General features: G+C 36.9%; 1 protein-coding gene across 2 annotated transcripts in view; it reads right to left on the bottom strand.

Moving 5' to 3' along the window:
- The window catches only part of slit3 (slit homolog 3 (Drosophila)), a 615,812-nt gene that overhangs the window by 527,682 nt on the left and 67,171 nt on the right, over window positions 1–20,959 (bottom strand). For both annotated transcript variants that reach the window (XM_061976782.1, XM_061976783.1), the window contains exon 5: window positions 11,660–11,731. In XM_061976782.1, coding sequence (XP_061832766.1) covers window positions 11,660–11,731 — 72 coding nt within the window. The remainder of the gene's footprint in view (window positions 1–11,659; window positions 11,732–20,959) is intronic.

Genomic DNA, 20,959 nt, shown 5'->3' with positions numbered 1-20,959 from the left:
CCAGCTGCTAGACTAGTTCTGACCAATCCAAGTCTAAGACTCTATCTGACCAATATAAGTCTATGAGCACAAACTGATTAAGCCTACTGAGGTATTGGCACCAGCCGCTAGACTAGATCTGACCAATCTAAGTCTAAGACTCAATCTGACCAATCTATGTCTGAGCCCAAACTGATGAAGCCTACTGAGGTATTGGCACCAGCCACTAGACTAGATCTGACCAACCTTAGTCTATGAGCCCAAACAGATGAAGCCTATCAAGGTATTGGAACCAGCCGCGAGACTAGATCTGACAAATCTAAGACTGGATCTGACCAATCCTAGTCTATGAGCACGAACTGATGAAGCCTACTGAGGTATTGGCACCAGCCGCTAGACTAGATCTGACCAATCCAAGTCTAAGACTCGATTTGACCAATCAAAGTCTATGAACCCAAACTGATGAAGCCTACTGAGGTATTGGCACCAGCCACTAGTCTAGATCTGACCAATCCAAGTCTATAAGCCCAAACTGATGAAGCCAACTGAGGTATTGGCACAAGCCGCTAGTCTAGATCTGACCAATCCAAGTCTATGAGCATGAACTGATGAAGCCAACTCGGATAAGAGACATCCCCTAAGACAAACCAAACAGTCTGGTCACGATCGATTGAATGCTCTAAGATGCCAATAACCTGAATGAACAAGAACCTTCTTAGACAAGTTTTGTTGTATTTTGAGTGCAATGACAAATAAAGCATCAAGTATCTTGTTCCTACTTAACATTAAAGCTAAAAAATAAACAAAAAAAACCTATACATTTTTCCGTGGTAATTTACCGTAAGCAAAACAGTCAACTGTAAAATTAACGGATTCAAGGTCATATACATCATGACCGTATTTTTTTTTTACGGTGAATTTCTGGCAACCACAGCTGCCCGCATTTTACCATAAATTCTACAGATTTGTTTTGATAGTCTGTGTAAAATGTAATATTTTGGGGGAAAAAACATGAATTCACTCTAGTACAAAACATGCATTAAATTAGAACCAAGTTTGATTCAAACAGTATAATAATATTTTTGTATTAAAAATAAAAATCTGCTTAGGGTCCCTACATTTAATATTTGACAATTGTCGCCATGTTCATGTCGAAAGAGGAAATGGACATCAGTTCCAGTGATTCATCAAATAATGACGCGCGTCTTCTCACAATCTGGAAGCACTCGGAGTGTGTTACAACTTTATTAGACACACCGTGACTTTCGGGGGCCCCAGCGCGGGCCCCTGTGATGTGTGTGATTTATGTTATATTCACGTGTGGACAAAGATGGATGTCCTCGCCCGGGCTGAAGACGAGATAAGCTCCATCTTTTTCACGTTGAGGCGCGATAAATCATGCGTCCTCCTCACCCGTCACCTTTAACCTCAACGGCATCAGAGGGGCTGTCGGCGAAGGCATTTTAATCACCGTTTTTGGTTATGAATGGGTTAAACCTTTCACTACTAACTCACAGGTCAGGGGTGCCCAAACTTTTTCCACTGAGTGCCACAGGCTGACAAGTCAAAGGATGCGGGGGCCATTTTGCTAGTTTTCAAATTCAAAACTAGTACAAAATATAGATTTTTTTAAGGAACTAGAAAATAACATTTCAGTAGAAATTATGTGTGAATGCTGAAGAGCCAAACCAATTAGCTTCAACTAAAAAATATGAGCAAAATAAGCTAAAAAAGCTAGCATGCTAACAGTACTATGTAAACATGCTACTATGTAAACATGCTACCAAAAGCATGCTTACAGTTACATTTAGCGGCATACACTTGCTAAATGAGGTATAAAAAAAAAATCTAGCATGCTAATCGCTAACTGTTACATGCGTCAAGTACGAAAATATACTATTCTGAAGTGTGCCTAAAAAAATGTGTTTAAAATGCTCGCCTGCTAACGTTAGTATTCATCAAGCAAAATATGACGGAGGTGTACACCTACAAAATTAGCTAAGAAAAAGAAGGCTAGCATATTAACTAGGGCTACGAATCTTTGGGTGTCCCACGATTCGATATCGATTCTTGGGGTCACGATTCGATTATAAATCGATGTTTTTCGATTCAACGCAATTCTCGATTCAAAAGCGATATTTTCCCGATTCAAAAGGATTCTCTATTCATTCAATACATAGGATTTCAGCAGGATCTACCCCAGTCTGCTGACATGCAAGCAGAGTAGTAGATTTTTGTAAAAAGCTTTTATAATTGTAAAGGACAATGTTTTATCAACTGATTGCAATAATGTAAATTTGTTTTAACTATTAAATGAACCAAAAATATGACTTATTTTATCTTTGTGAAAATATTAGACACAGTGTGTTGTCAAGCTTATGAAATGCGATGCAAGTGAAAGCCAATGACACTATTGTTCTTTTTTTTATTTTTATAAATGTCTAATGACAATGTCAATGAGGGATTTTTAATCACTGCTATGTTGAAATTGTAACTATTATTGATACTGTTGTTGATAATATTCATTTTTGTTTCACTACTTTTGGATTGTTCTGTGTGGTGTTTGTGACTCCTCTCAGTTGCTCTGTTTATTGCTGTTCTGAGTGTTGCTGGGTCGGGGTTGGTATTGCTTTGTATTACTTTGTTGGATTGATTAATAAAAAAATAAAATAAAATAAAATAAAAATAAAAAATAAAATAAAAAAATCTGCGTGGCGCAGTGGAAGAGTGGCCGTGCGCGACCCGAGGGTCCCTGGTTCAATCCCCACCTAGTACCAACCTCGTCATGTCCGTTGTGTCCTGAGCAAGACACTTCACCCTTGCTCCTGATGGGTGCTGGTAGCGCCTTGCATGGCAGCTCCCTCCATCAGTGTGTGAATGTGTGTGTGAATGGGTAAATGTGGAAGTAGTGTCAAAGCGCTTTGAGTACCTTGAAGGTAGAAAAGCGCTATACAAGTACAACCCATTTATCATTTATCATTTATTTTTGAAAAATGAGAATCGATACTGAATCGTACAAAGTGAGAATCGCGATATGAATTCGAATCGATTATTTCCCACACCCCTAATATTAATGTTATCATGCTAACAGGTATCATTTGTCAAGTAACAAAATAGTTGACGCCGAGCCGAGTTCAGTTCAGTTTGATCATTTATATAGCACATTTTAAAAACAACCCCAGTTGGCCAAATTGCTGTACAGACATAAGAAACCACTAAAAATATAAAAAATAGTGCACACAGTGTTACATTTACATAGTAACACAGAAGCATGAATAAAATACAATACCCAGCAGGGACCAGACATCGAAACAACGTTGAGAACTTGTTGACTTAGGTCCTGACGTTGAGCAACTCAAACCTAACCGTTGAAACAACACACTTTTTGACAAAGTTTATTCAATGTTGGGTTCTGACGTTGATTTGACCATTGAATTTTGGTCATTTCCCAACCGATATTCTACAACACAAATACAACGTTGAAACAACATGCTTTTTGACAAAGTTTATTCAATGTCAGCTTGTGACGTTGATTTTACCATTGAATTATGGTCATTTCCCAACCAATATTCTACAAAACAAATACAACTTAAACATGCTTTTTTGACATTTAATCAATGTTGGGTAGTGACACTGATTTGACATTGGAATTATGGTCATTTCCCAACCAATATTCTACAACACAAATACAACATTGAAACAACATGCTTGTTGAGGTTTATTCAATGTCAGCTTGTGACGTTGATTTGACCATTGAATTTTGGTCATTTCCCAACCAATATTCTACAACACAAATACAACTTTAACAACATGCTTTTTTGACAACGCTTAATCATTGTTGGATTCTGACGTTGATTAGACCATTGATATATGGTCATTTTTCAACCAACATGAATGCAGCTCAAATAGGGTCCTGCACCCCCCACGACCCCAAATGGGACAAGGGGTAGGAAATGGATGAATGGATGGATGGATTCCACAACATAAATGCAACTTTAACAGCATGCTTTTTGACGTTTATTCAAAGTCTGGTTGTGACGTTGATTTAACCATTGAATTTTGATCATTTGCCAACCAATATTCTACAACACAAATACAACTTTAACAACATGCTTTGACAACGTTTAATCAATGTTGGGTTCTGACAATGATTTGACCATTGAATTATGGTCATTTTCCAACGTATATTGTACAACACAAATACAACGTTGAAACAACATGCTGTTTGACGTTGATTTGACCATTGAATTTTGATCATTTGCCAACCAATATTGTACAACACAAATACAACTTTAACATGCTTTTTGACAACATTTAATCAATGTTGGGTTCTGATGTTGATTTGACCATTGCATTTTGGTCATTTCCCAACCAATATTTAACACAAATACAACATTGAAACAACATGCTTTTTTGACAACGTTTAAACAATGTTGGGTTCTGACGTTGATTTGATCATTGAAATTTGGTCAATTTCCCAACCAACAACGTGGATCTAACGTTAGGCGCCAACGCTGTCTCAATTTACAAATACAACTATTTTTCAACGTTGTTTCAAAGTCACTTTTAAAGGACATATGTATAATCAACGTATCAATGTCTTGTGCCTGCTGGGTAGTAAAATACACCTGAAAAGAAGTGCATTATATATCACCTAAAAATACTAAAATGATGAGGTGTGTACTAAACTATAATATTAGAATGCTAACAATTGTGCTACGGGCCGCACTTTGGGCACCCCTGTCATAGGTTACACGGCATGGGTTTGTTTTGCACATAATTCATCATAGTCGCTGTCAAAAGCAAACATGTTTTAATTGAAAGAGCATGCACACTTTGCCCCCCCAGGCTCTTCCTTCCGTGAACTCTGACCCGCTTCTGACGCAGCACATTTGAAGACGTCTTTAAAGAGAGACTCGCCTATCACATCCGCCCCTGCGTGAACTCCCGGCCGCCCCGCCTCGCCCTGCCCACGCTATCGCAGGTTCAATCTGCGCTGACGTACACATGTCGCTGCCACTCAGCGGGTTTTCCACCTGACACTCGCCAACTGATCTGGAGCCATGAGTCTGTCAAAACGCCAATCTAAGCTGGGACTCGGGACCGCCCTCGATGATGTACGGCGGTCTCAGGTGCGCCGCCGTCTGCGGACTCCCCACGGACCGCGTGCCTTGATCATCAAATAATCGACTTTGCAAAACCAACACTTTCAGTGACTCACAGGTAATGGGGTCAGTCCGTGAGCTAAGCTGAACAATTAGCTCATTACATGTGTTTTTAGAAGGTTTCTGCAGAAGAAACAAGCAGTAATTTTTTTATTTTTCTAAGGTAGCAAGTAATTTTCTTAAAAAAATAAGGACATTTAAGTAAAAATAAAAAGTCTGCGTTCAAAGAAATCCGTCGTATTCGTGATTCCCAGAGCCTCCAAAAAGTCTGCGGGCTATAGAGCGTTTTCTATTTGGGCTCCAGTACTCTGGAATGGTACCTCAATAGAAGCATTTAAAGGGGAACATTATCACAATTTCAGAAGGGTTAAAACCATTAAAAATCAGTTCCCAGTGGCTTATTTTATTTTTCAAAGTTTTTTTCAAAATTTTACCTATCATGCAATATATCTAAAAAAGCTTCAAAGTGCCTGATTTTAACCATCGTTATATACACCCGTCCATTTTCCTGTGACGTCACATAGTGATGCCAATACAAACAAACATGGCGGATAGAACAGCAAGATATAGCGACATTAGCTCGGATTCAGACTCAGATTTCAGCGGCTTAAGCGATTCAACAGATTACGAATGTATTGAAACGGATGGTTGTAGTGTGGAGGCAGGTAGCGAAAACGAAATTGAAGAAGAAACTGAAGCTATTGAGCCATATCGGTTTGAACCGTATGCAAGCGAAACCGACGAAAACGACACGACAGCCAGCGACACGGGAGAAAGCGAGGACGAATTCGGCGATCGCCTTCTAACCAACGATTGGTATGTGTTTGTTTGGCATTAAAGGAAACTAACAACTATGAACTAGGTTTACAGCATATGAAATACATTTGGCAACAACATGCACTTTGAGAGTGCAGACAGCCCATTTCAGGCGCGCTAAGAATATATTTTTCCACGATTTCAGCACTCAGGTTAACCATACCTAAATAGACACAAAATACTGCATTACACAAGACTACCCGAATGTACTCGAATGATAGAAAAAAATAAATGTTTTTAAGCTAAATTATTGGTAAACACAGTTTATGTATAATAATTTACGTAAAACCGCGAGTAATGAATAAAGTTTTCATCAATTAATATATTCTGTAGACATACCCTTTTCCTGAAAGCTGATCTGTCCAGTTTTGGAGTTGATGTCAGCAGGCCAGGGAAGCTAGGGTCGATATTCTTCTCTTGATCATCTTCGGTGACATAAGGGACGGTTGCCATCTCTGTCGTAGCATAGCTTTCGTCGGTAAAGTGTGCGGAACAAACGACTGACCATTTCGTCGGCTTTCCCCACACCCTCGTATTTTGAACAAATTTCATCCAATTTCTTGCCACTTTCGCATCTTTGGGCCTCTGGTGCAACTTGAAACCGTCCCTGTTCGTGTTGTTACACCCTCCGACAACACACCGACGAAAGTGAGAAAATGGCGGATTGCTTCCCGATGTGACGTCACGTTGTGACGTCATCGCTCTGAGAGCGAATAATAGAAAGGCGTTTAATTCGCCAAAATTCACCTATTTAGAGTTCGGAAATCGGTTAAAAAAATATATGGTCTTTTTTCTGCAACATCAAGGTATATATTGACGCTTACATAGGTCTGGTGATAATGTTCCCCTTTAAGTCCCATCTTAAAACACATTTATACACCCTAGCCTTTAAAAATAGACCTCTTTCTAAACCAGTTGATCTGCCGTCTATCTTTTTCTGCTCTACCCCCGCTCTCCTGCGTGGAGAGTTTATCAGGTAACCACGGATCAGCTTAGCTGCCCCACGTCTGTGGTCCCTTCCAAGGTTTCTCGTTGTTTCCATTGGGTTCTTTTCTTGCCGTGGCTTGTGCAGCCCTTTGAGACACTTGTGATTAAGGGCGATATAAGTTGATTGATCGCTAAAACTATGCAAGTTGGACACTCGAGTGTTACAACTGCTGTGGACTAACTTTTGCGGGTCGATACTGAAATATCGATTCCAGATCCTTAAGCTCCAATATCAACTCTGAAATAAAAATGTAATACTTTTGATACTTAAGTTATTTGAGATAATGTATATCAATATTAGGAACACAGTGTGAAGTAATCGGACTAAAGAGTTCACCGGTATATAAGCCAGATCCACTAAATTTTAGAAGAAAAACATATTTTTTCCACATTTTAGCCGCACCGGACTACGAGCCGCTACTTTTTTCCTAAGCTTTGAACCCCGCGGCTTAGAAAACGGCGCGGCTAATTTGTGGACTTCACTTAAATGCCATGTTTTGTGCTCACCTCAGCATAGAACTGACATGGTGTGTTATTTGGGTTACAGCGCCATCTTTGGGCCAGTTCGCTAATGTACTTCCTGTTTTGCCTTGAACTGAACATATACCCGTCCATAGCGTTTCTGCTCGAAAGGATTGTCAACAGCAACCAAGCAACGTGAGGGTCAGAGTTGTACGTGCTCTTATCTCTCCAAAACATCAGTGGGAAAAAAATCCCTAGATTTGTCGCAAATCGCTTTTTCAGAAAAGAAGTTGCTAAGAGTTGGAAAGTCACCAGATTTAGTGAAAAAGTCACCAGTTGCCTTTTTTTTGTATGTGTGTATATTGTACATATTCCATACTGTTTCTACTTTATATACAGGTAAAATCCAGTAAATTAGAATATTTTGAAAAACTTGATTTATTTCAGTAATTGTATTCAAAAGGTGTAACTTGTACATTATATGTATTCATTGCACACAGACTGATGCATTCAAATGTTTATTTCATTTAATTTTGATGATTTGAAGTGGCAACAAATGAAAATCCAAAATTCCGTGTGTCACAAAATTAGAATATTTCTTAAGGCTAATACAAAAAAGGGATTTTTAGAAATGTTGGCCAACTGAAAAGTATGAAAATGAAAAATATGAGCATGTGCAATACTCAATACTTGGTTGGAGCTCCTTTTGCCTCAATTACTGCGTTAATGCGGCGTGGCATGGAGTCGATGAGTTTCTGGCACTGCTCAGGTGTTATGAGAGCCCAGGTTGCTCTGATAGTTGCCTTCAACTCTTCTGCGTTTTTGGGTCTGGCATTCTGCATCTTCCTTTTCACAATACCCCACAGATTTTCTATGGGGCTAAGGTCAGGGGAGTTGGCGGGCCAATTTAGAACAGAAATACCATGGTCCGTAAACCAGGCACGGGTAGATTTTGCGCTGTGTGCAGGCGCCAAGTCCTGTTGGAACTTGAAATCCCCATCTCCATAGAGCAGGTCAGCAGCAGGAAGCATGAAGTGCTCTAAAACTTGCTGGTAGACGGCTGCGTTGACCCTGGATCTCAGGAAACAGAGTGGACCGACACCAGCAGATGACATGGCACCCCAAACCATCACTGATGGTGGAAACTTTACACTAGACTTCAGGCAACGTGGATCCTGTGCCTCTCCTGTCTTCCTCCAGACTCTGGGACCTAGATTTCCAAAGGAAATGCAAAATTTGCATGGTTGGGTGATGGTTTGGGGTGCCATGTCATCTGCTGGTGTCGGTCCACTCTGTTTCCTGAGATCCAGGGTCAACGCAGCTGTCTACCAGCAAGTTTTAGAGCACTTCATGCTTCCTGCTGCTGACCTGCTCTATGGAGATGGAGATTTCAAGTTCCAACAGGACTTGGCGCCTGCACACAGCGCAAAATCTACCCGTGCCTGGTTTACGGACCATGGTATTTCTGTTCTAAATTGGCCCGCCAACTCCCCTGACCTTAGCCCCATAGAAAATCTGTGGGGTATTGTGAAAAGGAAGATGCAGAATGCCAGACCCAAAAACGCAGAAGAGTTGAAGACCACTATCAGAGCAACCTGGGCTCTCATAACACCTGAGCAGTGCCAGAAACTCATCGACTCCATGCCACGCCGCATTAACGCAGTAATTGAGGCAAAAGGAGCTCCAACCAAGTATTGAGTATTGTACATGCTCATATTTTTCATTTTCATACTTTTCAGTTGGCCAACATTTCTAAAAATCCCTTTTTTGTATTAGCCTTAAGTAATATTCTAATTTTGTGACACACGGAATTTTGGATTTTCATTTGTTGCCACTTCAAATCATCAAAATTAAATGAAATAAACATTTGAATGCATCAGTCTGTGTGCAATGAATAAATATAATGTACAAGTTACACCTTTTGAATGCAATTACTGAAATAAATCAAGTTTTTCAAAATATTCTAATTTACTGGCTTTTACCTGTATAGTCGTGGTCAAAAGTTTACATACACTTGTAAAGAACATAATGCCATGGCTGTTTTGAGTTTCCAATCATTTCTACAACTCTTGTTTTTTTGTGATAGAGTGATTGGAGCAAAGGCCTCACCTTTTCTCCTCCAAACATATTGCTGGGTATTGTGGCCATACATCTAATTTTTTGTTTCATCTGACCACAGAACTTTCCTCCAGAAGGTCTTATCTTTGTCCATGTGATGTCAGATGAAACAAAAATTGAGCTGTTTGGCCACAATACCCAGCAATATGTTTGGAGCAGAAAAGGTGAGGCCTTTAATCACTCTATCACAAACAAATAAGAGTTGTAGAAATGATTGGAAACTCAAAACAGCCATGACATTATGTTCTTTACAAGTGTATGTCAACATTTTGTCACGGCGGGGTTGCAGCTTACTGCACGGTTCGTTCTCCTGGGATGCAAACGGCCGACTCAGAACAGGACTTGCAGGTAGGAACATGATTTCATCTTGATAAATCATCCAACTTACAAAACAAAGGCAAGCGTGCCTATCGCACGCGGAAGCTTAGGCAAAAACTTAGCGCAGGAAACATGGAACTATGGACATGGAACCTCACGAAACTGTGGCATGAAATAAACAAGACTTACGTGGACATGGCATGAAGCGTACAATGACGCCAGGCCGACTGACTGGCAAAGATTAGAGACAGGTGAGCATCCCGAACACCAGAGGCAGGTGAAAACAATAAGCAGCCATGGTCACCAAACCAAACTCAGGTGTCACAAACAGGAACTAAGGGAGTCCAAAACTAACAGAAAATACAAAAACATGATCCGGACCACGGATCATAGCACTTTTTACCACGACTGTAAATACTTGCAGTGTGTATATAAAACTTGATGTTATGAAGGTGTCTGCTACTACAATATATATATATATATATATATATATATATATATATATATATATATATATATATATATAATGTAATAATAATATATATGGTCAGGATGCCACCCGAACGCCTCCCTAGGAAGGTGTTTCGGGCACGTCCGACCGGTAGGAGGCCACGGGGAAGACCCAGGACACGCTGGGAAGACTATGTCTCCCGGCTGGCCTGGGAACGCCTCGGGATCCCCCGGGAAGAGCTGGACGAAGTGGCTGGGGAGAGGGAAGTCTGGGCTTCCCTGCTTAAGCTGCTGCCCCCGCGACCCGACCTCGGATAAGCAGAAGAAGATAGATGTATGTATACATATATATATATATATATATATATATATATATATATATATATATATATATATATATATTAGGGCTGCAACTAACAACTAATTTGATAATCGATTAATCTGCGATTAATCGATTAATAATCGGATAAAAGCTGTATGTAAATGTTGCGGTTTATAAATAAATATTTATTTAAAAAAAAAAAAAAATATATATATATATATATATATATATATATATATATATATATATAAATACATTTTAAAAAGCCTCTGCGCATAGCATAGATCTGACGAATCGATGACTAAATTCATCGCCAACTATTTTTATAATCGATTAGTTGTTCCAGCCCTAATGTGTGTGTGTATGTATGTATGTATGTATATATCGATTATAAAAATAGTTGGCGATTAATTTAGTCATCGATTTGTCGGATCTATGCGCATGCGCAGAGGCTTTTATATATATATATATATATATATATATATATATATATAATTTGTTTTGTTTTTTTTGTTTTTTTTAATAAATCTTTATTTATAAACCGCAACATTTACAGACAGCTGAGAAACACTAATCAAAATAAGTACGGTGCCAGTATGCTGTTTCTTTTCCCTATAAAATACTGGAAAGGATAGAAATGTAGTTTGTCTCTTTAATCCGATTATTAATCGAAGTAATCGACAGATTAGTCGATTATCAAATTAGTTGTTAGTTGCAGCCCTTATTTTTATATATTTATATATATATATATATATATATATATATATATATATATATATATATATATATATATATATATAAATACTTGCAGTGTGTATATAAAACGTTGACTGAGGGTTTTGAAGTGGTTTTAGAGGCTTTGAAAGCTACAACGATGATTTCAATTAGCCGCATCTTCCAAGCGTTTATCATCTTTACAATCAAAAAAATAAAAAAAGAAATGTGTTCCTGTCCCTCATGATTGTCAACGATAGGCAAAATTCCATAAAAAGTGCAGCTCCCCTTTAAAACAGCGTGCGTGATATATTGGAGTGAAACTTACAGTCTCTCCAGCAGTCGCAGGTCTTGGAAGGCTCCTCTCTCGATGACACTGACTTGGTTGTCCTCGAGATGACTGCAGTAACACACACAGAACACAACAGATTGATGTTGCTGCGACACAGGCACACCAGACAACAGGTCATGACAGAGAAAGGAGCAGGGAGTAATCGTCCATGTTTGAAACAACCTCAAATCAATTCATTAGGGCTATAATTCACCGTCAAACATTCTGGGCCGAGTTCAATTCCATCCCCTGGCCAACACAAACAGAAAAGTGCGCCAGAGAGACAGTATCTTTGTCGAAACGCTAATTTGTTAAAGCTCGATATGGTACAAGCCAAATGAAACAATGGCAGAGATAAGGCCCACCCGCTTTTCCCATGTTTCACATCCCATCTTGGAGTCTGCTTTCATCACCTGGCCCGGGCTCCGATTAATTCCTCAGGTTGACAGAGACAAATACTTCCAACCAAACATTCTCATTTAATCTCCTCAACATCATTTACAGTCCTGCCTTTATCAATCTGGAGTGTTTAAAGACGTGCGCAGCTGGATGTTCTCCACCCTCGCGGATACAAAGCCTCGGGGGGAAACCCAATCGCTGTGATTCCATTTGATAAATCATCATTTGGAAAGACATGAAGGTTCTCTCTGCATCACAACAGATGTGTGCCCGGGTTCTTTGTTTATTGGATGCGCCGACGTCACCCTACGGAACGCCTCTTCACCTTGTTCCACTCAACAAGTGCGATGTTAAAAAGTCCCGCTTTCACCTGCAAGACCGCATGTTGGGTTGGGAGTTACTCAATCCAAAACCACAATCTGGAGCAAATCTTTGGCCGCCGGGCTGCCAAAGACGTGCCAGAGCATTGCACGCAGAGACCGGTAAAAATGTGTCTGATAACATGATTTAGTCGTAGTTTGGTCATCGTGACGCAATCCGTCTAAAAAGGCGGAAAATTCAATAACTCGATTGCGGAGAACTGACGCACGGCAAAGTCCTGGTGAGGAATTCTCCGTCAGAACAACCCCAGCAAGCGTGAGAAAGAGTGTAAATCTGACACAATCATGTGTGATACCAAAGCTTAAAAATGTTCTTATTTATAATAAATCTAATGGCTGAACCATGTGGAATTAGTTGTGGATTAATCTTGTCTGGAAGATGAATTGAACTACTTTGCTGAAAACAGCAGAGGCGCTGAGGATTTAGTCACGAAAAAAACAAAAACAATATCAGGCATCCGACGTACCATGCAGGAACCCACTTCAAAAGTTGCCTCCCAGCAGGTACAAGACGTTCAAACAGCGTTGAGAACTTGTTGAATTAGGTTGAAACATGCTTTTTGACGACATTTAATCAATGTTGGGTTCTGACATTGATTTGACCATTGAATTTTGGTCATTTCCCAACCAATATTTTACAACACAAATACAACGTTGAAACAACATGCTTTTTGACAACATTTAATCAATGTTGGGTTTCGGTGTTGATTTGACCATTGATATTTGGTCATTGCCCAACCAATATTCTACAACACAAATACAACATTGAAACATGTTTTTAAACGACGTTTAAACAATGTTGGGTTCTGGTGTTGATTTGACCATTGATATTTGGCCATTGCCCAACCAATATTCTACAACACAAATACAACATTGAAACATGTTTTTAAACGTTTAATCAATGTTGGGTTTTGGTGTTGATTTGACCGTTGATATTTGGGCATTGCCCAACCAATATTCTACAACACAAATACAACATTGAAACATGTTTTTTAACAATGTTTAATCAATGTTGGGTTTTGGTGCTGATTTGACCATTGATATTTGGTCATTGCCCAACCAATATTCTACAACACAAATACAACATTGAAACATGTGTTTTAACGACGTTTAATCAATGTTGGGTTTTGGTGTTGATTTGACCATTGATATTTGGTCATTGCCCAACCAATATTCTACAACACAAATACAACATTGAAACATGTTTTTAAACCACGTTTAAACAATGTTGGGTTCTGGTGTTGATTTGACCATTGATATTTGGCCATTGCCCAACCAATATTCTACAACACAAATACAACATTGAAACATGTTTTTAAACAACGTTTAATCAATGTTGGGTTTTGGTGTTGATTTGACCGTTGATATTTGGTCATTGCCCAACCAATATTCTACAACACAAATACAACATTGAAACATGTTTTTAAACAACGTTTAATCAATGTTGGGTTTTGGTGTTGATTTGACCGTTGATATTTGGTCATTGCCCAACCAATATTCTACAACACAAATACAACATTGAAACATGTTTTTTAACAATGTTTAATCAATGTTGGGTTTTGGTGTTCATTTGACCATTGATATTTGGCCATTGCCCAACCAATATTCTACAACACAAATACAATATTGAAACATGTTTTTTAACAATGTTTAATCAATGTTGGGTTTTGGTGTTGATTTGACCATTGATATATGGTCATTGCCCAACCAATATTCTACAACACAAATACAACATTGAAACATGTTTTTAAACGACGTTTAAACAATGTTGGGTTCTGGTGTTGATTTGACCATTGATATTTGGCCATTGCCCAACCAATATTCTACAACACAAATACAACATTGAAACATGTTTTTAAACAACGTTTAATGAATGTTGGGTTTTGGTGTTGATTTGACCGTTGATATTTGGTCATTGCCCAACCAATATTCTACAACACAAATACAACATTGAAACATGTTTTTTAACAACGTTTAATCAATGTTGGGTTTTGGTGTTGATTTGACCATTGATATTTGGTCATTGCCCAACCATTATTCTACAACACAAATACAACATTGATACATGTTTTTAAACGACGTTTAATCAATGTTGGGGTTTGGTGTTGATTTGACCATTGATAATTGGTCATTGCCCAACCAATATTCTACAACACAAATACAACATTGAAACATGTTTTTAAACGACGTTTAAACAATGTTGGGTTCTGGTGTTGATTTGACCATTGATATTTGGCCATTGCCCAACCAATATTCTACAACACAAATACAACATTGAAACATGTTTTTAAACAACGTTTAATCAATGTTGGGTTTTGGTGTTGATTTGACCGTTGATATTTGGTCATTGCCCAACCAATATTCTACAACACAAATACAACATTGAAACATGTTTTTTAACAATGTTTAATCAATGTTGGGTTTTGGTGTTCATTTGACCATTGATATTTGGTCATTGCCCAACCAATATTCTACAACACAAATACAACATTGAAACATGTTTTTTAACGACGTTTAATCAATGTTGGGTTTTGGTGTTGATTTGACCATTGATATATGGTCATTGCCCAACCAATATTCTACAACACAAATACAATATTGAAACATGTTTTTTAACGACGTTTAATCAATGTTGGGTTTTGGTGTTGATTTGACCATTGATATATGGTAATTGCCCAACCAATATTCTACAACACAAATACAACATTGAAACATGTTTTTAAACGACGTTTAAACAATGTTGGGTTCTGGTGTTGATTTGACCATTGATATTTGGCCATTGCCCAACCAATATTCTACAACACAAATACAACATTGAAACATGTTTTCAAACAACGTTTAATCAATGTTGGGTTTTGGTGTTGATTTGACCGTTGATATTTGGTCATTGCCCAACCAATATTCTACAACACAAATACAACATTGAAACATGTTTTTTAACAACGTTTAATCAACGTTGGGTTTTGGTGTTGATTTGACCATTGATATTTGGTCATTGCCCAACCATTATTCTACAACACAAATACAACATTGATACATGTTTTTAAACGACGTTTAATCAATGTTGGGGTTTGGTGTTGATTTGACCATTGATAATTGGTCATTGCCCAACCAATATTCTACAACACAAATACAACATTGAAACATGTTTTAAAACCACGTTTAAACAATGTTGGGTTCTGGTGTTGATTTGACCATTGATATTTGGCCATTGCCCAACCAATATTCTACAACACAAATACAACATTGAAACATGTTTTCAAACAACGTTTAATCAATGTTGGGTTTTGGTGTTGATTTGACCGTTGATATTTGGTCATTGCCCAACCAATATTCTACAACACAAATACAACATTGAAACATGTTTTTTAACAACGTTTAATCAATGTTGGGTTTTGGTGTTGATTTGACCATTGATATTTGGTCATTGCCCAACCATTATTCTACAACACAAATACAACATTGATACATGTTTTTAAACGACGTTTAATCAATGTTGGGGTTTGGTGTTGATTTGACCATTGATAATTGGTCATTGCCCAACCAATATTCTACAACACAAATACAACATTGAAACATGTTTTTAAACGACGTTTAATCAATGTTGGGTTTTGGTGTTGATTTGACCATCGAAATTTGGTCATTGCCCAACACATTTTTTTTTTAATGTATTTTATGTATTTTTATCTATTTATCTATGTTGTGTTTTTTTATGAATTTGCACTAAATTAGTTTTGCTTACAATTAGAGATATCCGATATCGGACATAAATAAATAAATGCCTTAGAATGTAATATCGGAAATTATCGGTATCGTTTTTTTAAATTATCGGTATCGTTTTTTTTGTGTTTTTTAATTTTTTTATTATTAAATCAACATAAAAAAACACAAGATACACTTACAATTAGTGCACCAACCCAAAAAACCTCCCTCCCCCATTTACACACATTCACACAAAAGGGTTGTTTGTTTCTGTTATTAATATTCTGGTTCCTACATTATATATCAATTTATATCAATACAGTCTGCAAGGGATACAGTCCGTAAGCACACATGATTGTGCGTGCTGCTGGTCCACTAATAGTACTAACCTTTAACATTTTCATTAATTACTAGTTTCTATGTAACTTTTTATATTTTTGTACTTTCTTTTTTATTCAAGAAAATGTTTTTAATTTATTTATCTTATCTTATTTTTTTTTTTAAAAAGGACCTTATCTTCACCATACCTGGTTGTCCAAATTAGGCATAATAATGTGTTAATTCCACAACTGTAAACATCGGTATCGGTTGATATCGGTATCGGTAATTAAAGAGTTGGACAATATCGGAATATCGGATATCGGCAAAAAGCCATTACCGGACATCCCTAATAATAATATGACTCCTTTAATGCGTCCTATAATCCAGTGTGTCTTATATTTGAAAAAATATCAAAAATAGACCATTCATCGGCGGTGCGCCTTATATTCCGGTGCGCCCTATGGTCCGGAAAACGCGGTCTATTTTTTGGGGAATGTAACTAAAGCTAACACAATAGCTAATATTTGTTAGTAAACGACTGTGTGGTCTTACCACATTCTAATACAAGTTTTTAACAATAATTGTTAGATATAAATGCATTTTCACACAGCCTCTCTCTATTATCACTGAGGGTTGAATGAACAAACTGTAATTACACTATTTACTGTACATCATCCATGACCACGACCAACACAACACACCAAACATGCACATCATTTGGGATAATAGCTCAATTGTGATGATTACAACTAAGTAGGCTGCAAGGAGAAAGGAAAAAGTCACATTTTAGTGTTTTATCTCCTGACTGGTAAAGTGTGTGTGTGCAGTGTGTAGCATATGTGTGTGTGTGTGTGTGTGTTTGCGAGATGCGGCTTGTACTTTCTCAGACTATCTCCACTTCCACAAACCATCTCCTCGCCAATTTGAAGAGATTTACAGTGGGGAAATGTCACGGCAGTTTCTCGGCGACCACATGAAACGAACCGCCAACCCATCACTCACACGCGCACGCACAGGCTCCTCCCACCATTTATCTGTTGCACGTATTCAGCCTATACAAAAAATGGCCTCCGGTCTGGAGTTGTCACATTGGCCGACTGGAGCGCCCCCAAAGCCGCAGTGGTCGACAAATGTGCTTACAAATGAAAACACACACACATGCATCGGTTTATTTCCACTTCCCAGCCCCGGTTTGTGCAGCAAAGGAGCGTATTTTTATCTGCCGCTCTGCTTAGGAGTGCGCCCGTGTGATTATAGTTATTATAGGGCCTCACACACACACGCTACATTTACAAAGACCTACAGTCATCACAGACTTACAAGCCTTGACCTTTTAACACAGCATGCCTCATGTCTTTACAAGGTATTTATCAAAATACTTTAGAATTCATCATTTATTTCACTATTTTCATTTTGATCCTCAGAAGTACATTATCATATTTTATCAATTTGTTAGTATAGGAGAAGCTATAAACACTGCAAGATGCGCTTTAAAACAGTGGTCCCCAACATTTTTGTAGCTGCGGACCGGTCAACGCTTGAAAATTTGTCCCACGGACAATCATGTGTGCTTACGGACTGTATCCCTGCAGACTGTATTGATATATAATGTATATATTTTGTTTTTTATGTTGATTAAATAAAAATAAAAAAAAATTATATATATATATATATATATATATATATATATATATATATATATATATATAATTTTTTTTTATTTTATTTTATTTTTTATTGTGCGGCCCGGTTCCAATCGGTCCACGGACCGATGGTTGGGGACCACTAATTTAAAACATGGCTAGCTAGCTAGCAGCTAACGTCCATCCGCAGTCTGCAGTGTTGTAGCTACTTCTAAATCACTAATCCTCGCCTCCATGGCGCCAAATAAAGTACGTTTCTTACAAGTATCATTATCACTGCAGGACTGGGAATAGCTAAACATGCTTCACTACACACCGTAGGAGGATACGATAGCTAACCGCTAACAACAAGCTAACTCTCAATGTAAACAAATGCCACGGGTGGATCAACACAGACATCGACTATAACAATACCAAGTACAAAAGCCATATATAGTGGATACGACAATGATTACATTGATATATTTTATTATCTCAAAATTATTTTGTCATTTTTTATTGTTTACAAAGTCAGGAATTATGTTCAATAACGGAGCAGCATCTCCTCATCCGGAAACAACAACACCCGTGAAAAACCGTTCGAACGGAATTCTCTAATAACTAAAGTTCCTTGGGTGAATAATGTAAGCTCACTACAACGGTATGTTTTAGCGCCTTCATGGCGAGTTTACTGACAGATATAAGTAAGAACTTTACACTACTTTGTATTAGAAATGGCAAAAGCGGAAGATGAATGTCCCATAACAAGAAGATAGAGAAAAAGAAGAAGCTCATCGACAACAGTGTCGGCTCGGACTACAAAGGAAGACGCGCGTAGTTTTTCAGGATTTATGCAGATCCCAAATACAGATCAGCAGGTACCAGAAGGTAAGAAAATTTGCTTTTACACAATATTACGAAAAAAAATGTCAGATATGTCTTACATTATACACACACCATAATAAATCTCCTATGTTTAATGCGCCGACAATTCATCAAGTGGTGCGGCTTCATAGCTTACCAAAGATTTTTGAGCGCCGTGTGTAATGTTCTATATTTTCAATGGAACATATAAAATGTTGGTGTTTCCTTGAGTCATATTGCCATCATAGTGCAGCCTACACTTATCTCTTATGTTTGACTGCCATCTACTGGTCACACTTATCATTACACCATGTACCAAATAAAATTGCTTTGAGGTCGGTAAGCAAAAGCTGAATTATTCCGTACATTAGGCGCACCGGGTTATAATGCGCACTGTCGAGTTTTGAGGAGAAAAAAAAGGATTTTAAGTGCGCCGTATAGTCCGGAAATAAATGCTCACTGAAATCTTGCATCTAATTTTTTATTTATTTATTTTTTCTAAAGTTGACTTCATGGTTCTGTGGGATACATATCATTTAACGTATAAATATTGGTCAAAAGTACTCGTACATTAGATAAGCTGTGTTGTGTTTTGTTGCCATTACTGTTAATATTAGTAATTGTAGTAGTCCTATTAATACTGTTTTATATATTTTGTTTAAACTTAACTTTTACTGAGCTAGCGAAAATTTGGATACAAATATAAATAAATACATTTTAAAAAATCCATAACAAAAACAAATGTATAATCAAAATATAAATGGTAAAAATAAATAATTTTATGTCCAGACAAAAAAATGACTTAAATATTGGTCAGTAATACAAATAAAATTAGCCGAAATTAGATTAAATTGACTTTATGGTTCTGTGGGATACATATCAATAAACATATAAATATTGGTAAAAAGTACTCGTACATTAGATAAACCGTGTTGTGTTTTGTTGCCATTACTGTTATTAGTAATTGTAGTAATCCTATTAATGTTTTATATATTTTGTTTAAACTTAACTTTTACTGAGCTAGCCAAAATTTCTATAGAAATATAAATACATTTTTAAAAAATCCAATAAAAAAACAAATGAATGATGAAAATAAAAACGGTAAATAAATAATTGTTTGTCCAGACAAAAAATACACTTAAATATTGGTCAATAATACAAATAAAATGAGTCAAAAATAAAATAGACTTTATGGTTCCTTGGGATACATATTATTTAACATAAATATTGGTCAAAAGTACTCGTACATTAGATAAGCTGTGTTGTGTTTTGTCACCATTACTGTTATTAGTAATTGTAGTAGTCCTATTAATATTGTTTTGTATGTATTTTTTTTAAACTTAACTTTTACTGAGCTAGCCAAAATGTTTTTTTAAATATAAATACATTTTTTAAAAATCCATAAAAAAAACAAAAACAAATGAATAATCAAAATAAAAATGGTAAAAAAAAAAAAAAAAAACATTTTGTCCAGACAAAAAATATACTTAAATATTGGGCAATAATACAAATAAAATTAGTCGAAATTAGTTTAAATTTACTTTATGGTTCCGTGGGATACATATCATTTTACACATAAATATTAGTCAAAAGTACTCGTACATTAGATAAGCTGTGGTGTGTTTTGTTGCCATTACTATCCTATTAGTATTGTTTTATTTTTATTTTTTTAAACTTAACAGCAAAATGTGTATAAAAATATAAATACACACATTTTTAAAAATCCATTAAAAAAACAAGTGAATAATCGAAATAAAAATGGTAAGACAAAAAATAAACTTAAATATTGGTCAATAATTCTAATAAAATAACCTATGTCATTAATTTAATCATTAAAAAAATATGTTATTCGTGTTTTTTTATTGCTTTGTTAGTTCCAATGGAATTTGATGTGATTTTATTATATATTTTATTTATATTACATTTAGCTTTTGACTAATTTCCGTGTTTAGATATCTGGCTAAAATAAGCAGTAAAAGCACAAAATACTGTAAAAAAATAAATAAAAA

This window comes from Nerophis lumbriciformis, linkage group LG16, assembly GCF_033978685.3.
Source record: "Nerophis lumbriciformis linkage group LG16, RoL_Nlum_v2.1, whole genome shotgun sequence".
In the NCBI taxonomy this organism is placed as follows: Eukaryota; Metazoa; Chordata; class Actinopteri; order Syngnathiformes; family Syngnathidae; genus Nerophis; species Nerophis lumbriciformis.
The sequence above is the reverse complement of the archived record's forward strand: the minus strand, read 5'-3'. Positions and strand labels throughout refer to the sequence as shown.